Source organism: Pseudoliparis swirei, chromosome 24 (assembly GCF_029220125.1).
Source record: "Pseudoliparis swirei isolate HS2019 ecotype Mariana Trench chromosome 24, NWPU_hadal_v1, whole genome shotgun sequence".
NCBI lineage: Eukaryota > Metazoa > Chordata > Actinopteri > Perciformes > Liparidae > Pseudoliparis > Pseudoliparis swirei.
The window spans coordinates 15,636,088-15,655,544 of NC_079411.1; the positions used below are offsets into that span (position 1 = coordinate 15,636,088).

At 44.7% G+C, this 19,457-nt stretch overlaps 1 protein-coding gene across 2 annotated transcripts; it reads right to left on the reverse strand.

The window, feature by feature from the left end:
* Positions 1–1,191: 1,191 nt before the first annotated feature.
* On the reverse strand, positions 1,192–18,828 carry rhoh (ras homolog family member H). Of its 2 annotated transcripts, XM_056409477.1 has the most exons (3): positions 18,737–18,828; positions 17,591–17,723; positions 1,192–3,185 (listed from the first exon to the last, which is right to left on the reverse strand). In XM_056409477.1, the coding sequence occupies exon 3, from the start codon at positions 2,816–2,818 to the stop codon at positions 2,231–2,233; it is 588 nt and encodes a 195-aa protein (XP_056265452.1). In that variant the 5' UTR covers positions 2,819–3,185; positions 17,591–17,723; positions 18,737–18,828; the 3' UTR covers positions 1,192–2,230. The 2 variants fall into 2 exon arrangements, with proteins under 2 accessions (XP_056265452.1, XP_056265453.1); XM_056409478.1 differs by lacking the exons at positions 17,591–17,723; positions 18,737–18,828 and adding an exon at positions 3,891–4,269 and having other exon boundaries at positions 1,192–3,188.
* Positions 18,829–19,457: the final 629 nt, after the last annotated feature.

Here is a 19,457-nt window from a genome sequence, read left to right on the forward strand (position 1 = left end):
GTTTCTGTGTTTGTGTTTTTGTGTATGTATTAATCAGCAATGGCTATAGTGGACAATGCTCGCCTGCAGTATAGAAGGAACAGTGATCTGGTGATCATGTTCACATATTTGACTTTAGGATGTGTGTGTGTGTTTGTGTGTGTGTGTTAGCGATGCGTTGTTACACTTGCTTACGTGTTGTTCTCATTTGGCTGAAGTTTTACACTGAGCTGATTACATTTATTGAGTAAGCTCTTCCTTTATTCGGGATGTTTTGATACTCCTCAGTGAAGCATTTATGAACTCTGCTTTACACACGCTCAGCATATAATATGGCATTCAATGTAAAAAAAGTAAGAATAAAATGATGTTTTCAAACGCTGAGTTGCGGCTACTCGGGGCAGAAACACACACAGAGTACAGGCAGATTTTCCATTAGTTAAGGCAGGCCACTACCCGGGGGCCCATTAAAGGGCATCAAGCAGCTATAGGTTTATTATGATTTTTGGATAGAAAAATAATTTAATTATGTTACTATTTTAACTCATTCTTCCCTGAAATAGCCTTATTTAGAACCTACAAAGCACTTAAACATGATGCAGCTCAGCCGTACAGCTACGTACTGTGTACACTTCAGAGGAAAACATTGTAGCACTACATTTACATGACAGAGAAATGTTATTGGTTACGTTGCAGATTTAGATGTGAATATTATAAATGATTATTCATGAAACTATCCAGCATCATGTCGGAATGAACAGACGCCAAGCCAATTCAAAGTACATTCTGTTGATAATGCCTCTATTTAACTTTTAAATACAGGACTATTTCACTACTTCTACTTAATAGTTTAATTTAGGATTTTAAATCCTTCCGCCACTGCAAATACTAATGTACAGAAAAGTAAAACAAGGCAGCGTTTGCCTGGGACCTCAGGTCGGGGTTGGAGCGAGTCCAAAGTGCACCGACAGAATAATGAATTATGTGAAGAACACACAGACAGACATTACCCGGCTTATAGCTCGATAAGATGTACGAGATATCCATGTAGTCAGACACAAAGTACGATACTCAATAAATTGGGTTATCTTTCACATTGAACGTGCACCTTTCAATAAGTGCTCAGTTCTTATTCAAAGAAATGCAAACTCCCTACCAGAGAGGAGTCAACACAGAGAAGGAAAATGACTAGACATGTGTCAAACACTCGTAGATGATTTCCCAGTCTTTTATTTGCTGTGTTTATGAATTAAACAATACTGTCTCAATGTGTTGCATAATTCATTGATAACGCTTGCAAGAAACATAGGCAGCATGTCATGTCTTAATAACTTTCTCATAATCTCTAAAAGGAAGTACAGTTAAATAAAAACAAATTAAATTCACAAAAAGTAATGCAGTGTCAAAAAATATCTGATAATGTTGATGTTTCATGTCACTTTACTTTGTCATAGATTTTTTTAAGTCTTTGGATCCGACATTAATATAAAAATTCTATAAAATAAACGAAGCAATGATCTCATGTATACCAACACAATTGTTTTATTAATGTTTAAAGACTGTGTTGACTGTAAAAAAGAAAATGTCTGAGTCAACATTTCGAATAATAAAAATATGTATGTAGATTTTACATTTTATAAATGTGTGTATATATAAATGTGTCTGTTTATATATGTATATATATACATATATAAAATATAAATGTGTGTATATATATATATATTTGTATACATAAATTATGTCTATTATATGTGGAGCATAGCTGACAACATGCACTTACCATTATTTACTGATGTCATAGTTATTACATTTCATGAGAATAAACTTCAACAAATCTGTAAAAAGCTAATGCAACTGCAAAACCCAGTTGTCATTTTATCTGTGGTAGTAAAGGTACTTATTAATTTTACGCTGCAATTCAAAACTTAATTTCCTGATCCAACTGCAAACTGAGATATTAGGATTCTTCCCTCTCTGAGTGATGATGTGTACCTTTTAATATTAAAGGTTTAAGTGCTTTATTCTTCACAGCGAAAGTTTTTCATAAAGAATTTCTGGAAGACGTCTTAAAATCCAAGCGTTTGACGCGTTGTGGTTCACTTCACAGACGGATCAGAAGAATCAAATTTATTTTCTACGTCTCTTTCTTGAAAGTACTACAACACATTCGCCTTTTTAAATACATAAGAATACAGGCCTGTCAAAAGTCATTCCAAAAAGGCTTGGGTTCCCGCCAAGTCAAGGTCAAAGGTCAGCAGACCTTGCACTGGTTGATGCCAAACATCCGTCGCCTGGCCCTTTTCCTGACCTGGTTCACAGCCGTCCGTACCGCATATTCAAACACCTGTTGCACGCCGCGGTTACCGAAGGACGAGCACTCCAGGTAGCCTTTGGCGTGGACCTCATGAGCCAGGCGCCTCCCCTCTGCTGCCGAGATGCAGCTGCCCCGGTACGCCCCGGCCTCCCGCAGGTCCGTCTTGGTAGCCACGATCAGCACCGGCACCTTGGGCAGGTACTCCCGGACCTCGGCGATCCACTTGTTGTGGACGCTCGCCAGCGAGTTAGGGTTGGCCACGGAGTAGCAGACGAGGACGACGTCGGCCTGCTGGTAGGACCGCGGGCGGATCTGTCGGAAGTTGTCGCTGCCAGCCGTGTCCCACAGCCCAAGGCTGATCTGAACCCCGTCCATATACACCTCCACCCCCGTGTTCTCGAACACTGTGGGCTTGTAGGTATCCGGGAAGGTCTCGGCGGTGAAGCGGACCAGCAGCGCCGTCTTGCCCACCGCGGTGTCCCCGACCAGGACGCACTTCACCGACATCTCCTCCACGTTGTTCATGGTCGCCTCCGAGAGTCTCGCGCCTCTAGGTGTCTGTGGTCCCGTCAAACAAGGTCTCAGGGACCTCAGGGGTTGTATCTCTCTGGAGCTTCAGAGGCTCCAGGTAGTCAACGGTGGCCGATCACTCCTCTGCGTGTGCTGTGCTCCTGTGTTCAGGTAGTAGCTCCTATCCCTGGAGATCTCAACAGTGACCTGACCTCTTTCCCCAGAGTCCTCAAAAGTCTCTGAAATAGAGTAGGCCTTGTGTTAACGTCTTCGGTCCCCAGGCCCCCTCGTCTCGTCTCGCTGTTTCCGGGTCTTTGTCTTCTGTCCTCCGGCCACCATTTGGTCCAAACACGTCGGCCCTCTCAGAGATGAGGAGGGGAATCTACTGAGGAAGAGAGGAACATGTCACCAACATGAAGTCCTCCTCACGCAGCTCAACGTTTCTCTTAATACTCTCTACACGACAAACAAGATGCCTGTTAAACCGCCAACCGCTAGAGGACTGCGTGTGGCAGATCACATACCAGGTCTTATCCTTGTCCTTTAGTGCAAAAAGGAAAACATAACAAAGTGCCAATTAATCCAGAAGTAAGAATTCTGTGTTTGGGTGTGATCGAGCCTTCACAGCTTGATCCAGTAGACTCAAACAGGGGCTCGTTTACAATAAATCTGTGTTTGCTGAATTATCAAGCTCATACAAATATACATCCATATATATATATATATACATACATACAAATATACATATATATATACATATACACTTATATATATATACTCAAATATATATACACACATATATACATATATATATATATATATATATATAGCCTTATATGCACATTGTGACATTTGACAAAATGTGTTGATGTTTAAAAAATATATATATATATGACTGCTGTATTAGAGGAGCAGAAATAACAAGTCCCAACCTCAAAATCATCTGCAGATCTCACTCAGAAGGTTTTTAATAGGTTTACAGTTGAAATAAGTTCAGGGTGAGTTTAATTCCAATTAGAATAGGACAGAATGTAAGATCAGCAACACGGTGTTGTATCAAGACAAAGAACAAGAGGATTACCTTTACCTTTGACGGAATGCCGGCTGCCGCCCTCCCGGCAAAAAAAAAGTAAAGCCTTTAAACTCGTTCGTTATTACTGGATGCCCTCAAAAGCCATTTATGAAGTCAGTACTAATTAGAAGACAGAGATGAAATATATTAGCACCTGCCTAACAACGCCGAGGGTAGTAGTTAAGCAAAGGAGGGAAGTGAGAAAGTACGACGGAGAAAAACAGTAAAACACATCCGCTACTTCAGAATGAGGAGGTGGGACTCACTTTCGGCTGGCCTCCCCCATAGCAGCTGTGGTTCCACCATTTGATGAGGCATTTCACACAGCAGCAGAGCTCTCAGGTGGTTAAGATAAAACTATTTAAAAGATCAGAGTTATGTAATCAGAAGTGGACCACATCCCACATACGATGCTCTATATCTCTAACTCTTCTGGTTCTGCCGAGTGAAGCTACTGCAGAAATGTTTTTAAACCTGCATTCTCGCTAATGACCATCAGGGGGCAACTTCCCCGATTGTATAGAAGTCTATGAGAAAAGGACTCTACTCTCTCGATGTATTCGCTGAGTAAACATTGTAAACCTGTGGCTTCAAAGCGGCAGACTGTCACGATGACTACGTCCACTTTTCATAAAAAATAAGTTTTTTTTAACCAATGCAATGTTAAATCTGTGCAGTACTTTTTTACTTGTAATGCTCTCTGGTTTCAGTAGCTGCTCCAAACATATTGTTCGTCAAAGCGTGACTGCTTAACTAGCTCATATCAGGGCCGGAGTGGGGCCACTTTTCAGCCCGGGAATTTCAGGCTCAAGACCAGCCCACTTTTTTCATGGTATAGTGGAAATTGGATAAATGAAGCAACAGTTCAGCTCTTACTATCCTGTAGTTCTTTTATTAATACCATGGTCCAACAAATAATGTAACGGTTAAATACAACAATAATAATCCATTTAAGATGAGAAGTTAACATAAATATGCACAACATTAAAAAAGGCAGAAGGGCATAGCAGGGGTGTCAGACTCAGATTAGGCAGTAGGCCAGATTTGTTGGAGTGAGACCTCATGGGGGCCGTCATTGTCATGGTCATTATCATTTTTCTGCATGAGTATTATATAGTGGTGATTTACTCCTTTACTACACCCACTTCTGAGTAAACAATGCATATTGGTTCATCAAGTACTGTACTGCTCTTTCTTAGAATATATAACTTTAATTCATATTGTTTCCTCTGTTATCCTCTCTACCTGTCCCTGTAGTCATGGCCTCCTCATTGCAAATGTCGGGCTCATCATTTTCAGCAGGAGACTGTCTTATCTGCTGCTCCGAAGCTACAAAGAAAAATTAAGAGTCATATTACTGCATACTTCAATATCAATAGTATATATCAATATTTGCAAAGTCTATGGATCACCATATTTTGGGTGATATAAAAAGGCTAATATTTTAATTACATTTAATATTTTGCTTGGGAATAGGTTGACAACGCTACAATGATATTAATCAAGGCTACAACGTTAGCCGAATAGTTATGTTGCTCATCATTAGGCCTTTGTCTCTCTTTACCAGTTGCCACTTGTGTTTCTCCTCTTGAAAATAAATCTGTAAGCTTGGCACATTTGGCAGCATCCTCCTCCAATGGCTTTCCTTTTTTCAACTTGGCTTTTTCAGCCCCTCCTGCCCTCTTCCTCCCGTCCATCCTCCCTGACGCGTATCGTTGCGGTCGGGCCGGCCCAGCTATCTGTAGCTAAGAAAAGTTTTTGGAAAAGACGGCTAAGGACCGAACCAACTCTATTTTGGAGGGGTGAAGTTCTCCTCTCCCAAACTGAGTTGGTTGAGTTCCATAATGGACTGAACCAACTCTATTATTTGGGAGGGGTGAACTTCCTCGCATGGTACAACCCATGCAGAGGCTGCGGTGTCAGAATGCTGAACGTGTGTAGCCCACTTTAAGAGAAGATGGACTAACGTGACAAATGTCAACAAATAAAATTCTCGACCGGCCCAGAAGTGAAGCGGCCCACCGGGAACTCTCCCGATTCTCCCGATTACCCACCACGGGCCTGCCTACACCTCATCTCCACCTCATCTCCACACCTGTAACTCATCTCCACACCTGCACCTCATCTCCACCTCATCTCCACATCATCTCCACACCTGCACCTCATCTCCACCTCATCTCCACCTCATCTCTCATCTCCACACCTACACCTCATCTCCACCTCATCTCCACACCTGTAACTCATCTCCACACCTGCACCTCATCTCCACCTCATCTCCACACCTGTCTTCAATCACATCATCACTTCCTTCCTGTTGACACCTCGGTTTCTCTCCAGCTGCCAGATTATTTCCCCGTTTCCATCGGTACTTTGGCCTCTCGGCCTCTCTAGGATTTAGATTACTCTCACGCCACCGCCTGCACTCACCTACTGTCCTACCACCTCATGAGTCCATGACCTTCACCAACCCCCTACACGGAATGTTCTATAAATACTGTACAATAAAACACCATGTCCTGTATCTCCAGTGGCAGCTCTCTGGCGGGCGTGTTCCTCAGAGAATCTGTTTTACGTCTACTTATGCCGAGCAAGACATGTTTAGTTTGTTCCATCAAGTCATATTAATAATATTACCATGTGATTCAGTGCAAGCTGTTTTTTTCCCTGTTGCATCCATGTGTGTGTGTGTGTGTTTTCCTTGATTTATTCCTGTCTAATGTCCGGTGTCAAGTATTCAAAAATCCCCTGGTGCTGAACCGAAGAAAATGTCCGGAGTCGAAAAGTTATAATAAAATTTATTAAGTAAAAAGTATTACCAATCGTTGATAATAACTAATAACTGTTCAGATAAAGAGTATAATTTCTCGGCCGAGGACTTCTAAGGCTTCACAATCCACAGACCACTCCTGGCTAATCCAATTGCAGTTAACTGTCTCGCTCCACCTAAAGAAGTGTCTCGGCATCATCCCAAAGTTCATTTTGTATCTCCCGGGCGTCCCGGCCCCAGAGGAGATATCCGGCGTTTCTCAATCAGCGTACTTGTGCGTACGTTCCTCTACCCGTATACTGTGACTCGTGAAACGTCATCAGTCTCAGCCCGAGTACATGTTCACATTCAAAGTCCGCTTCTCGCAAAGCACGGCAAAATGCCCGGATGTGACTTGATCCTCCCACTTTCCGGAGGCTGCATCAGAGGAGACTTGTGCGCACTCTGGCCAGCAGATAACCCAGAATGCAAACATCCTCCGCGTCACCAACCGCCTGGGAAGCAGACCCCGTTACCGCGAGGGTCGTGGGGTTAAAACGAGTTTAATTTAGTCGACGACCCTCTGGCCTCCCATGTGAACGCTCGACGTCCTTCCCTCATCGTAATTGTCTCCTATTATTTCCTTGTGTGACCCTTAACTTGTTTAATCAAAGCGTGATCCTCGAAATGAATTTACTGAATTACTCGGTGGACTAATTTGACATTTTGCTGCCGTTTGACACTTTTGGGAATATTTAGCACTCATAACGTGTTAAAGAGGGCTTCTGTCGTCTGATCTCAGGAACAAGATGCTTTTAATCTGTTGTTAGTTTGCTTGCTGAGAGAAAATCTGAATCAATTCAGGCACAGCAACTACACAGGGATTTGTCTCATGGATTATAAACGTCTATTGTCTGTGGAACATAAATGTAAAAGTAACAGCCAACCTCAAGAGTCGCATCTTTTTATTCTGTCCCATGTGCAGCTGAGATATAGAAACCCAGAATTATGTATTCTTTGCATCCTTGGAAAAAAAAAGTAATTTTAATCTTACACTAATGCAGATTACAGTGTGTAGAATGATTTTATATGTATAGAGCAAAGCCATCACAACTGCTTTTAGATCATGTTTAAAGATGAAAGGAGGTTATAAATATGGAAGAGAAAATTAAGGGAAACGAGACAGGAGGAAGGGGGGAAAAGGAAAAAAAAGTGAATAACGGGTTAATCCATTGCAATTTCACAAGGCCGATAGAAGCGGGAGGTGCTCGGCCTTAAATCCATCTTCACCCTTTTTGTCCCTGGAGGTTCAAGTCGGGGGACCGAAGGTTAGAATGAACATCGGATGTCACCGAGCCGTCGGTTCAATTCCCTCCAGGTTATAAACCTTAATGCTCCATTAGTTATTGTTAAAGCCGAGCTGAGAGCCCTGTGAGCTGTGAGCCGTTCCTCCCATTACATTGTTGTGAGTTCCTACGCAGTGTGTATCACTCTCAAGGCTAGCAGACCGGAGTCGGCTGCAACAAGACGGGCAGCCGCTCTGTAAGGAAGTCCTTAACATTTAGTTCTCACCTGGTGGCAGCACGAGATGTAACGCTTTTACATTTTTTATTTAAACCTTTATTTAACCAGGTGAATCCCATTGCAGGGTTTTTCCTGCATAGAGAAAATTTGGGCGCGCGCCTAAGCCGTTTTCCCGAACGCCTATGACAAATCCCGAGCGCCTAAGGGCTCGATCACACCAGACGCGCCTCTCAAAAACGCGTAGCCCGCAAAACCATTGATTCCCTATGGTACGGCGCGACTTTCAGACGCGCCTTTTAAATGCCACGTGGCGCGGGTTTCTTGCGTTTTTCAGGCGTGCTTAAAAGTTTAAATATTCTCAACTTTAAGCGCGAGGCGCGGAGGTCGGAGGAGCACCGCTCATCAATGTCACACTCGGCCAAGGCAGCCAATCGAATCAAGCAGGAGTCGGGCTTTCCTTCCTGTTTTCCCGAGGAGAACCTCATATTATATATTATATTAGCGGTATTTAATTACGAAGATCTTTATAATTATAAATCTAAACACGACTCAAACTGACTCCTGCTCGGTCGGAAGTGCAACTGAAAGCCTCGCCATCGAGACACAACTCATGGAATAGATGGTGGTGTTCGCCGTACTCTTTCCTTTCTTTTTAAAAAAATATATTGAACCCCAAATCAATGGTTGGTTACGCACGCAGGTCCACTCCACAGGTGCACAGAGCTGTTTTGCCCGGCACATTTTTGGTGCGGCTGCGTTTTTTATAGTCGCGTCTGGTGTGATTGTGCCTTAAGGCAAAAAAAAGTCTGCGATGGAAAAAATGAATTATTATATGGCAACAACAGTACAAGTGTTCTGATTGGCTAATGACTGTGTTTGAACAGTAAATTGAGAGACGCGAGTCGTTACGATGGACGCAAATTGTCACCGGGTGGCGAATTGCGCAATGCGAATATTATTTCATTATTTATTATTACACTTTCGAGAATATTATCTGAACTAACACATGTTGCGTCAGCTGAATGCTGATAGGTCAGCCGTCTGGTGAAATGCTCCTGATTGGTTGACTGTCAAACACAGGGGTCCCCAAACTTTTTCCTAAGAGGGCCACATAACGTTTGCCTTGTCTGCTGGAGGGCCAGCCAGGGGGGGGAGGGGGGTGTGCTAGTGAGAATGTGCTCACCTGTGTGCGCGCATCACGGCTGAGCGATGCGCGCGCCACTCGCTGCAAGTGCTGCAGCATTTAACGGAGCGCTCTGATCGCTCTTTTAATGAAGTATCGATACTAAAAATATGCTAAATCACATCTTTGTTAGTATCGCTACACCGTGTGCAGCGTGACAGCAGCAGATGTAGCGGACTAACATTCAAGCTAACCTAACTTCCCAAACGCTGTGGACATCTGAACGCTGATTGGCCGAGACGCGACATCCCATCAAAGATGTTCTATTGCGAAGAAGAGAACCACTCCACATTTTCTCCGCGTCTCACTGCAATCTCAACGGCAGCGGGCCAGGTGAAAATAATAATAAATCGGAACGCGTCTCTGGTATTGTTCAGGGGGCCGGTCCAAATGGGGAGGCGGGCCGGATTCGGCCCGCGGGCCGTAGTTTGGGGACCACTGGTCAAACACAAACAAAAGGAGCGCTGCAATTGGGCGAGACTCGTTTGAACGTGGCGCAGCAGCACAGCTGTAACTGATCACACTAACGATGCTGCAATTAATTAACTGGCCACTTTAATGGAGCGATAACACCTGTGCTCTGGTAGTCTATATGCGCTCTCTGGTAGTCTAATATGTGCACTGCGAATATTCTAAAAATCACCCGACGCCGAGGTGCGAAAGCCAATCGGCGTTGAGCTGCTGCGCCGTTGGTGAATCGGAGCTGGAAGAGACAGTGAATCAGATGTGGCGATGCGAGCCAACATAGCCTAATTATATATATATATAGTTGTTGTTATGAACCCAAACACGAGGGCGTTAGATGTTCCGACGTGTGTGTGATGTCCTCAACAATTTTAAAGCAGAACTCGTGGTTAGTTATTAATGGTGGATGGAGGAAATGATAACCGTTTCCACAGAGATAAGCCCCGCCCCCTCTAAGCCCCGCCCCTCTCGCGAGTGAAGCGCAACGCCACAAATGGTCAAGCGACTAAAGTGTTGCGAATATTCGCATTACGCTTTTGGTGTGAACGCAGCTGAACAAATGTGTTTGTCCGCCAAAAACAGATCGCAAAGCTACAGCATGTCAAAAAATATAAAAATTATTTTACACTTCACACAAGAACAAAGATCAAAGAGAAAAAAACACGCATTATATCGAAACATAAAGAAGAAAGAGAAACGGTGACTTTCCGTTCAAAAACAAACAATGCACTGTGCCATTAATGAAAGCTATATGTAGAAGCATGGTTTGAAAATTATTTGTTATCTATTATTATTAAGACAATTATTAGAATCCTGCTTGCCAGTTTAAGTTCATATTAGTATGCAGAAGTCCTGAAGCCATGGCTCACCAAGATGGTGACATTTGGGATAGTTTTGACAAAGTACATTTGAATTATAACAGCTTGAAAGTTCTTGAGAGTTCTCCTCCAATCCTTCATTACCCACAATGCATTGCAGTTCCTTGTTTCCAGGCAACGACTGCGCGACATGGACATGTGACTTCAGAGGCTCTGTTTTTTTAACTCTATGACATAACATCACTGATGCGGCTTTGATGTGACATCACTGATGTGCCTTTGTCGTGACATCACTGATGTGCCATCGGGCTTTGATGTGGAGCTCTGAGAAGTATATATAAGGAGCTCTTTTCTCACAGGACTTTACAGCTTCCACATAATTCGCATAATTTACTTAATTTTTGGTTTTTTTATCTTACGATAGCACTCCACTATATTCAGTAGTTATGTCGAACACACAGTACAGAAAGCAAAGAGTCAACAGGAACAAGGCAAATTTCGGCCAGCAACAAGGACAGATGGCACCGGAAAAGCCCAATGGCTTACCTCAGCCAAGAGAAAACCTGGAAGTATGCAGACCGCTAAGAGGACAAAGGGCACCGGAACAACTAAGACCAGTTGGAGATACCAGGCTTGGCATTGCCAGGTGCAATGCCAAGCCGAAACAGGAAACGGTAAGACAACCGGAACCAGTGGCTTTACATCAGCATGGAGCAAGACCCGTCCAACTGGGATTGACTGCAATTGAGGAACCCGAGGAAAGTCCTCAAGAGAAGCAGATAATCACCCTGAAGAACTTCGCCGCACAGCTGAAGTCCCTCAGCATGGCCATCCACACAAGCCAGGTAGAGATCCAAGGCTGGGAACAACTGGACATCGTTCACAAGAGATCTCAACAATTTAACTCAGAGAAAATCGCCACCATGAAAGAATGTGACACCCTCAAGAAACAAGTCAGGGTGCTCCAGGACAAGGCTCAAAACCACAGCATGTTCCAGAACCTCCTCAAAACAGCAAAAGAGGAGAAAGAACAGATGGACAGTGAGCGGGACGGTCTGATGCAGAAAATGGAGGAACAGCAGGAGAAGTTCAGGAGCTTCCAGCAGCTGAAGCTTGACTGTGAACAGGCCAGACAGGAGAATGTGGAGATCAAGGAAAATATCAAGGTCCTGGAATTAAAACTTCAAGGAGAGTTTGCTTTGGAGGAAGCGCTCTTCAACCGCTCAACAGCTGATAAGGAGGCGATCGACCAACAGAACCTCGCACTGAAACTTCACTTCCAGGAGCTGCAGACCCAAGTCCAGCTGGGAGAAGCCATCAAGAAGCAAAACCTGGCAGTGCAAATTACCGTTGCAGAGGCCCACCTTCAGAATGAGGATCTGCAGAAGGAAGTACAGCTCCTCAACCAAAGGCTTGATGAGGTGAAGGTCTTGAAGAGCGAGGGCAAAGAAACACTAGCCCGCTCTAAAGCTTTGGAAACAGCCAATGCTGGCCTGAACCATCGGATCCAGGAGCAGATCCAGGAGCTGCAGACACAAGTCCAGCTGGGGGAAGCATTCAAGGAGGAAACCCTGGTGGTACAAGCTTCCAATGAGGAAGCCGACCTTCAGAATGCGACTCTGCAGCAGGAAGTACAGCTCCTCAAGCACAAGCTTGATGAGGTGAAGGTCTGGAAGAGCGAGGGCAGAAAAACACAGGCCCGCTCTCAAGCTTTGGAAACAGCCAATGCTCGCCTGAACCATCGGATCCAGAAGATGCAGAGACAAGTCCAGCTGGGGGAAGCATTCAAGAAGGAAACCCTGGTGGTACAAGCTTCCAATGTGGAGGCCCGCCTTCAGAATACGGCTCTGCAGCAGGAAGTACAGCTCCTCAACCACACGCTTGATGAGTTGAAGCTCTGGAGGAGCGTGGCCAGCGAAACACAGGCCCGCTCGGAAGCTTTGGAAATAGACAATGCTCGCCTGAACCAGCAGATCCAGAAGATGCAGAGACAAGTCCAGCTGGGGGAAGCATTCAAGAAGGAAACCCTGGTGGTACAAGCTTCCAATGAGGAGGCCCACCTTCAGAATGCGACTCTGCAGCAGGAAGTCCAGCTCCTAAACCAGAGGCTTGATGAGGTGAAGCTCTGGACGATTGTCGGCAGCGAAACACAGGCCCGCTCAGAAGCTTTGGAAATAGACAACGCTGGTCTCAACCAGCAGATCCAGGCTGCCAACGAACAGCTGGAGATCGGAGACTATTTCAGGTGCAACATCTCTGTCCTGGAAGATAAGGAGAGAACCCTGGTGGAGGAGAACGGAGTGTTGTTTGAGACGCACTCAAAGGCCATCCTCAGGCTCCTCCAACAAGAAGACTACAAGAGGAAGTTCGATGTTCTCAAAGAAAAGACCGACTCCTTGAAGCTACAAATCACGGAGAAGTCAGAAACCATCCAGGGTTTAAACAACGACCTGGAGGTTCTGATCGATGTCAAGAAGAACTACAAAGCCCTGAAGCCAGAGAAAGCTGCTCTGATCAGGCAGAACAAAGCTGTGCAGAAGAACCTTCGGGTCCTGGAGAAAAAGGTCTCCCACGAACAGACCTACGCTGGAAAAAATGCTGTGCTTCAGTCAGAGATGGTGGCTCTGAACCTCGCAAAGGTCAATCTTCAGGAGCAGGTGAAGGAGCTGAGGGAATAATTCAGAAATCAAAGCTGTGGCGATGTGCGGGTCCTTGTTCCTCTGTCGGGGGTGCTGGCTAGATGCCGGTTCCCTCGGCCGAGAACGCAGGCCCGCCGATCGTTCCGCCGCTTTGACTATGAGTTAAAAAAAAGCTTTTTCTTTTTTAAAGGGAGTAGTCTGGTAGATCCGGCTTCCTCCCTCCCTTTAGAAAAATAATTCAAAAATCAAAGCTGCGAGCAGCGATAGGTGGGTCCTTGTTCCTCTGTCGGGGGGGCCGGCTAGATGCCGGTTCCCTCGGCCGAGAACGCAGGCCCGCCGATCGTTCCGCCGCTTTGACTGAGTTAAAAAAAAGCTTTTTTTTTTTTTAAAGGGAGTAGTCTGGTAGATCCGGCTTCCTCCCTCCCTTTAGAAAAATTATTCAAAAATCAAAGCTACGAGCAGCGATGGGTGGGTCCTTGTTCCTCTGTCGGGGGGGCCGGCTAGATGCCGGTTCCCTCGGCTGAGAACGCGGGCCCGCCGATCGTTCCGCCGCTTTGACTATGAGTTAAAAAAAAGCTTTTTCTTTTTTAAAGGGAGTAGTCTGGTAGATCCGGCTTCCTCCCTCCCTTTAGAAAAATAATTCAAAAATCAAAGCTGCGAGCAGCGATGGGTGGGTCCTTGTTCCTCTGTCGGGGGGGCCGGCTAGATGCCGGTTCCCTCGGCCGAGAACGCAGGCCCGCCGATCGTTCCGCCGCTTTGACTATGAGTTAAAAAAAAGCTTTTTCTTTTTTAAAGGGAGTAGTCTGGTAGATCCGGCTTCCTCCCTCCCTTTAGAAAAATAATTCAAAAATCAAAGCTGCGAGCAGCGATGGGTGGGTCCTTGTTCCTCTGTCGGGGGGGCCGGCTAGATGCCGGTTCCCTCGGCCGAGAACGCAGGCCCGCCGATTGTTCCGCCGCTTTGACTACGAGTTTAAAAAAAAGCTTTTTCTTTTTTAAAGGGAGTAGTCTGGTAGATCCGGCTTCCTCCCTCCCTTTAGAAAAATAATTCAAAAATCAAAGCTACGAGCAGCGATGGGTGGGTCCTTGTTCCTCTGTCGGGGGGGCCGGCTAGATGCCGGTTCCCTCGGCCGAGAACGCAGGCCCGCCGATCGTTCCGCCGTTTTGACTGAGTTAAAAAAAAGCCAAAGTCACTTGAACATACCTGCAAACTCATGAAGGGTGAAAAAGGTGACAGGGGTGGGGAGTTGTGCCGGCGCTTTGACTATCGTGCCGGCGCTTTGACAATGAGTTAAAAAAAGGCTCGTTGATATCCTCAGGCCATGACTTGTATCAAGCATGACAAATTTGGGGGATATTCGAAGAAGTCCAGTGAAAGTAGGTGGCTCTTGTCTTGAAAATAAAAATAAAAGACTGGCAGGTTTTACTCCGAGGTGATCCGGTTTCCTGTCTCAAGACAAAGTTCCTTACATTAAAGGGACTCATGAAGGGTGAAAAAGGTGACAGGGGTGAGGGTGGGGAGTTGTGCCGGCGCTTTGACTATCGTGCCGGCGCTTTGACAATGAGTTAAAAAAAGGCTCGTTGATATCCTCAGGCCATGACTTGTATCAAGCATGACACATTTGGGGGATATTCGAAGAAGTCCAGAGGAGAAAGTAGGTGGCGCTCGTCTTGAAATAAAAAAAAGACTGGCAGCTACAGAAGACATGTATCAACAAACAACAATCATTGGAGAAATGCAGCTTTTCGCATAGAAACCCTGCATCATCCATGATGAGAAGTTTAGCACCAGCGAGGACGCTCAGAAGACCCAAGCCAGGAGAACTGAGCCACTGGAGAAAGACCTTTGACGGGCAAAGGCCTCGGTCAGGGCTCTGACCGAGATGATGGATAAGAACAAGATAAAGTTTTATAAAACCCTGAAGATCGAGTGAGAAACATCAAGATCAACTTGATAAATACGGAGGCTTCTGTTGATCAAGAAAAAAAATACTGGAGATATGCAGCTGCCGAAAACATTTGAGCAGAACCCCTGCATAATCAATCAGAAGGTTGTTACCATCAAAGAGTGGGCTGAATTGATCCATGCGTGGACGTGGACAACTCAGCCACTCAACAAAGCCCTTTATGGGCAACAGGCTCGGTCAGGAATCTGACTGAGATTATGGATAACAACAAGATCAAGTTTGATGAAACCCTTGATCGATCAGCAGGAAAAGGTGGGAGACGCCAAGATCAGTTTTATAAATACTATAAATAATCTAAATAAGAAGAACAAAAAAGACCGACTCCTTGAAGCTACAAAACACGGAGACGTCACAAACAATCCAGGGTTTAAACAACGACCTGGAAGTTCTGATCGATGTGAAGCAGAACTACGAAGCCCTGAAGCCAGAAAAAACTGTTCTGATCAGGGATAACCAACAACAACATACCTGCAAACTCGTGTAGAGTGAAAAGGGTGACGGGGGTGGGGGGGGGGGGGACAATCATGCCGGCGCTTTGACTATCGTGCCAGCGCTTTGACAATGAGTTAAAAAAAGGCTCGTTGATATCCTTAGGCCATGACTTGTCTCAAGCATGACAAATTTGGGGGATATTCGAAGAAGTCCAGTGAAAGTAGGTGGCTCTTGTCTTGAAAATAAAAATAAAAGACTGGCAGGTTTTACTCCGAGGTGATCCGGTTTCCTGTCTCAAGACAAAGTTCCTTACATTAAAGGGACTCATGAAGGGTGAAAAAGGTGACAGGGGTGAGGGTGGGGAGTTGTGCCGGCGCTTTGACTATCGTGCCGGCGCTTTGACTCTCGTGCCGGCGCTTTGACAATGAGTTAAAAAAAGGCTCGTTGATATCCTCAGGCCGTGACTTGTATTAAGCATGACAAATTTGGGGGATATTCGAAGAAGTCCAGAGGAGAAAGTAGGTGGCGCTCGTCTTGAAATAAAAAAGACTGGCAGCTACAGAAGACATGTATCAACAAACAACAATCATTGGAGAAATGCAGCTTTTCGCGTAGAAACCCTGCATCATCCATGATGAGAAGTTTAACACCAGCGAGGACGCTCAGAAGACCCAAGCCAGGAGAACTGAGCCACTGGAGAAAGACCTTTGACGGGCAAAGGCCTCGGTCAGGGCTCTGACCGAGATGATGGATCAGAACAAGATAAAGTTTTATAAAACCCTGAAGATCGAGTGAGAAACATCAAGATCAACTTGATAAATACGGAGGCTTCCGTTGATCAAGAAAAGAAATACTGGAGGTATGCAGCTGCCCAAAACATTTGCGCAGAACCCCTGCATAATCAATCAGAAGGTTGTTACCATCAAAGAGTGGGCTGAATTGATCCATGCGTGGACGTGGACAACTCAGCCACTCAACAAAGCCCTTTGCGGGGCAACAGGCTCGGTCAGGAATCTGACTGAGATTATGGATAACAACAAGATCAAGTTTGATGAAACCCTTGATCGATCACCAGGAAAAGGTGGGAGACGCCAAGATCAGTTTTATAAATACTATAAATAATCTAAATAAGAAGAACAAAAAAGACCGACTCCTTGAAGCTACAAAACACGGAGACGTCACAAACAATCCAGGGTTTAAACAACGACCTCGAAGTTCTGATCGATGTGAAGCAGAACTACGAAGCCCTGAAGCCAGAAAAAACTGTTCTGATCAGGGATAACCAACAACAACAACATACCTGCAAACTCGTGTAGAGTGAAAAGGGTGACGGGGGTGGGGGTGGGGGGGGGCAATCGTGCCGGCGCTTTGACAATCGTGCCGGCGCTTTGACAATGAGTTAAAAAAAGGCTTGTTGATATCCTCAGGCCGTGACTTGTATCAAGCATAACAAATTTGGGGGATATTTGAAGAAGTCCAGTGGAAGTAGGTGGTGCTCGTCTTGAAAATCAAAAAGAGACTGGCAGGTTTTACTCGAGGTGATCCGGTTTCACATCACATTCACGTTGTTTGTTGACACCTCAAAGCTTTTAGAAATACGATCTTTTGATTGTTCTGACCACAAATCTCAATAACAAAAAAGACCGACTACCTGAAGCTACAAAACACGGAGACGTCACAAACCATCCAGGGTTTAAACAACGACCTGGAAGTTCTGATCGATGTGAAGAACTAGAACATTTAGCAAGAAATATAGATGTGTGTGTGGGGAGGGGAGAAACTCAGAGGGGGGGGCGGGCGGGGGAGGAGGAGGAGGGGGGGCTTCCTTTCTTGCCAAAAACAAATGACACTGGTAATGGTACTCCTGGTTTACCGGGATGGGGTTCGATTCCCTGCAGTGTAGAATAACGTTGTGGTTAATTTATCACCGTACAACGTCATCACCTGTTTGTCTGATGCAGCGGGTCAGAGGAGAAGTAGGCTGACCCGTTTGGCGTGGCGCGAGGAGCACTGCGCGAGTGTTACACACTGAAGGATGACGATGTCCATTCAGCATTGCAGATGTTTTCCTTGTGCTCTGTAAACACACCAAGACAGACTCACATTAATAGCTGTGTCACTGTCTGTGTTCTGCTGTTCTAACTTGTTTGTTTAAGACCAGAATTACATTAATTGTGAACAGGCAAGCTAAAACTATTCATCATCACACACTACTGTTTATATTGGAAACAATGTAATTCTCAGGCCAGGTTACTGATGCTACAATGGTGCTAAAATGCTAGCGCGCCATTAGCATCCATTAGCTAAAAGGCACTAGCCTTAATTAACTGTCTTCTCATTAACAAGTACACACTTAACTATCAAAATATAGCACCGCCAAAGCGAGCGACCATAACATTAATATATATGGCGCTTTTATACTTTTCTTACATGTAAACAACAAAACAGTCTCACATTAATAGCTGCGTCACTGTCTGTGTTATGCTGTTCTAACATGTTTGTTTAAGACATTAATTACATTAATTGTGAACAGATAACCTGAAACTATACATCATCACACACGACTGTTTATATGTCACGGGACACAACATGTAACTATCTGATCTGTCATGGAACAATGCAGGGCCGGAGTGGGGCCACTTTTCAGCCCGGGAATTTCAGGCTCAAGACCAGCCCACTTTTTTCATGGTATAGTGGAAATTGGATAAATGAAACAACAGTTCAGCTCTTACTATCCTGTAGCTCTTTTATGAATACCATGGTCCAACAAATAATGTAACGGTTAAATACAACAATAATAATCCACTTAAGATGAGAAGTTAACAAAAAATATGCACAACATTAAAAAAGGCAGAAGGGCATAGCAGGGGTGTCAGACTCAGATTAGGCAGTAGGCCAGATTTGTTGGAGTGAGACCTCATTGTCATGGTCATTATTATTTTTCTGCATGAGTATTATATAGTGGTGATTTACTCCTTTACTACACCCACTTCTGAGCAAACAATGCATATTGGTTCATCAAGTACTGTACTGCTCTTTCTTAGAATATATAACTTTAATTCATATTGTTTCCTCTGTTATCCTCTCTACCTGTCCCTGTAGTCATGGCCTCCTCATTGCAAATGTCGGGCTCATCATTTTCAGCAGGAGACTGTCTTATCTGCTGCTCCGAAGCTACAAAGAAAAATTAAGTCATATTACTGCATACTTCAATATCAATAGCATATATCAATATTTGCAAAGTCTATGGATCACCATATTTTGGGTGATATAAAAAGGCTAATATTTTAATTAAATTTAATATTTTGCTTGGGAATAGGTTGACAACTCTACAATGATATTAATCAAGGCTACAACGTTAGCCGAATAGTTATGTTGCTAATCATTAGGCCTTTGTCTCTCTTTACCAGTTGCCACTTGTGTTACTCCTCTTGAAAATAAATCTGTAAGCTTGGCACATTTGGCAGCATCCTCCTCCAATGGCTTTCCTTTTTTCAACCTGGCTTTTTCAGCCCCTCCTGCCCTCTTCCTCCTGTCCATCCTCCCTGACGCGTATCGTTGCGGTCGGGCCGGCCCAGCTATCCGTAGCTAAGAAAACTTTTTGGAAAAGACGGCTAAGGACCGAACCAACTCTATTTTGGAGGGGTGAAGTTCTCCTCTCCCAAACTGAGTTGGTTGAGTTCCATAATGGACTGAACCAACTCTATTATTTGGGAGGGGTGAACTTCCTCGCATGGTACAACCCATGCAGAGGCTGCGGTGTCAGAATGCGGAACGTGTGTAGCCCACTTTAAGAGAAGATGGACTAACC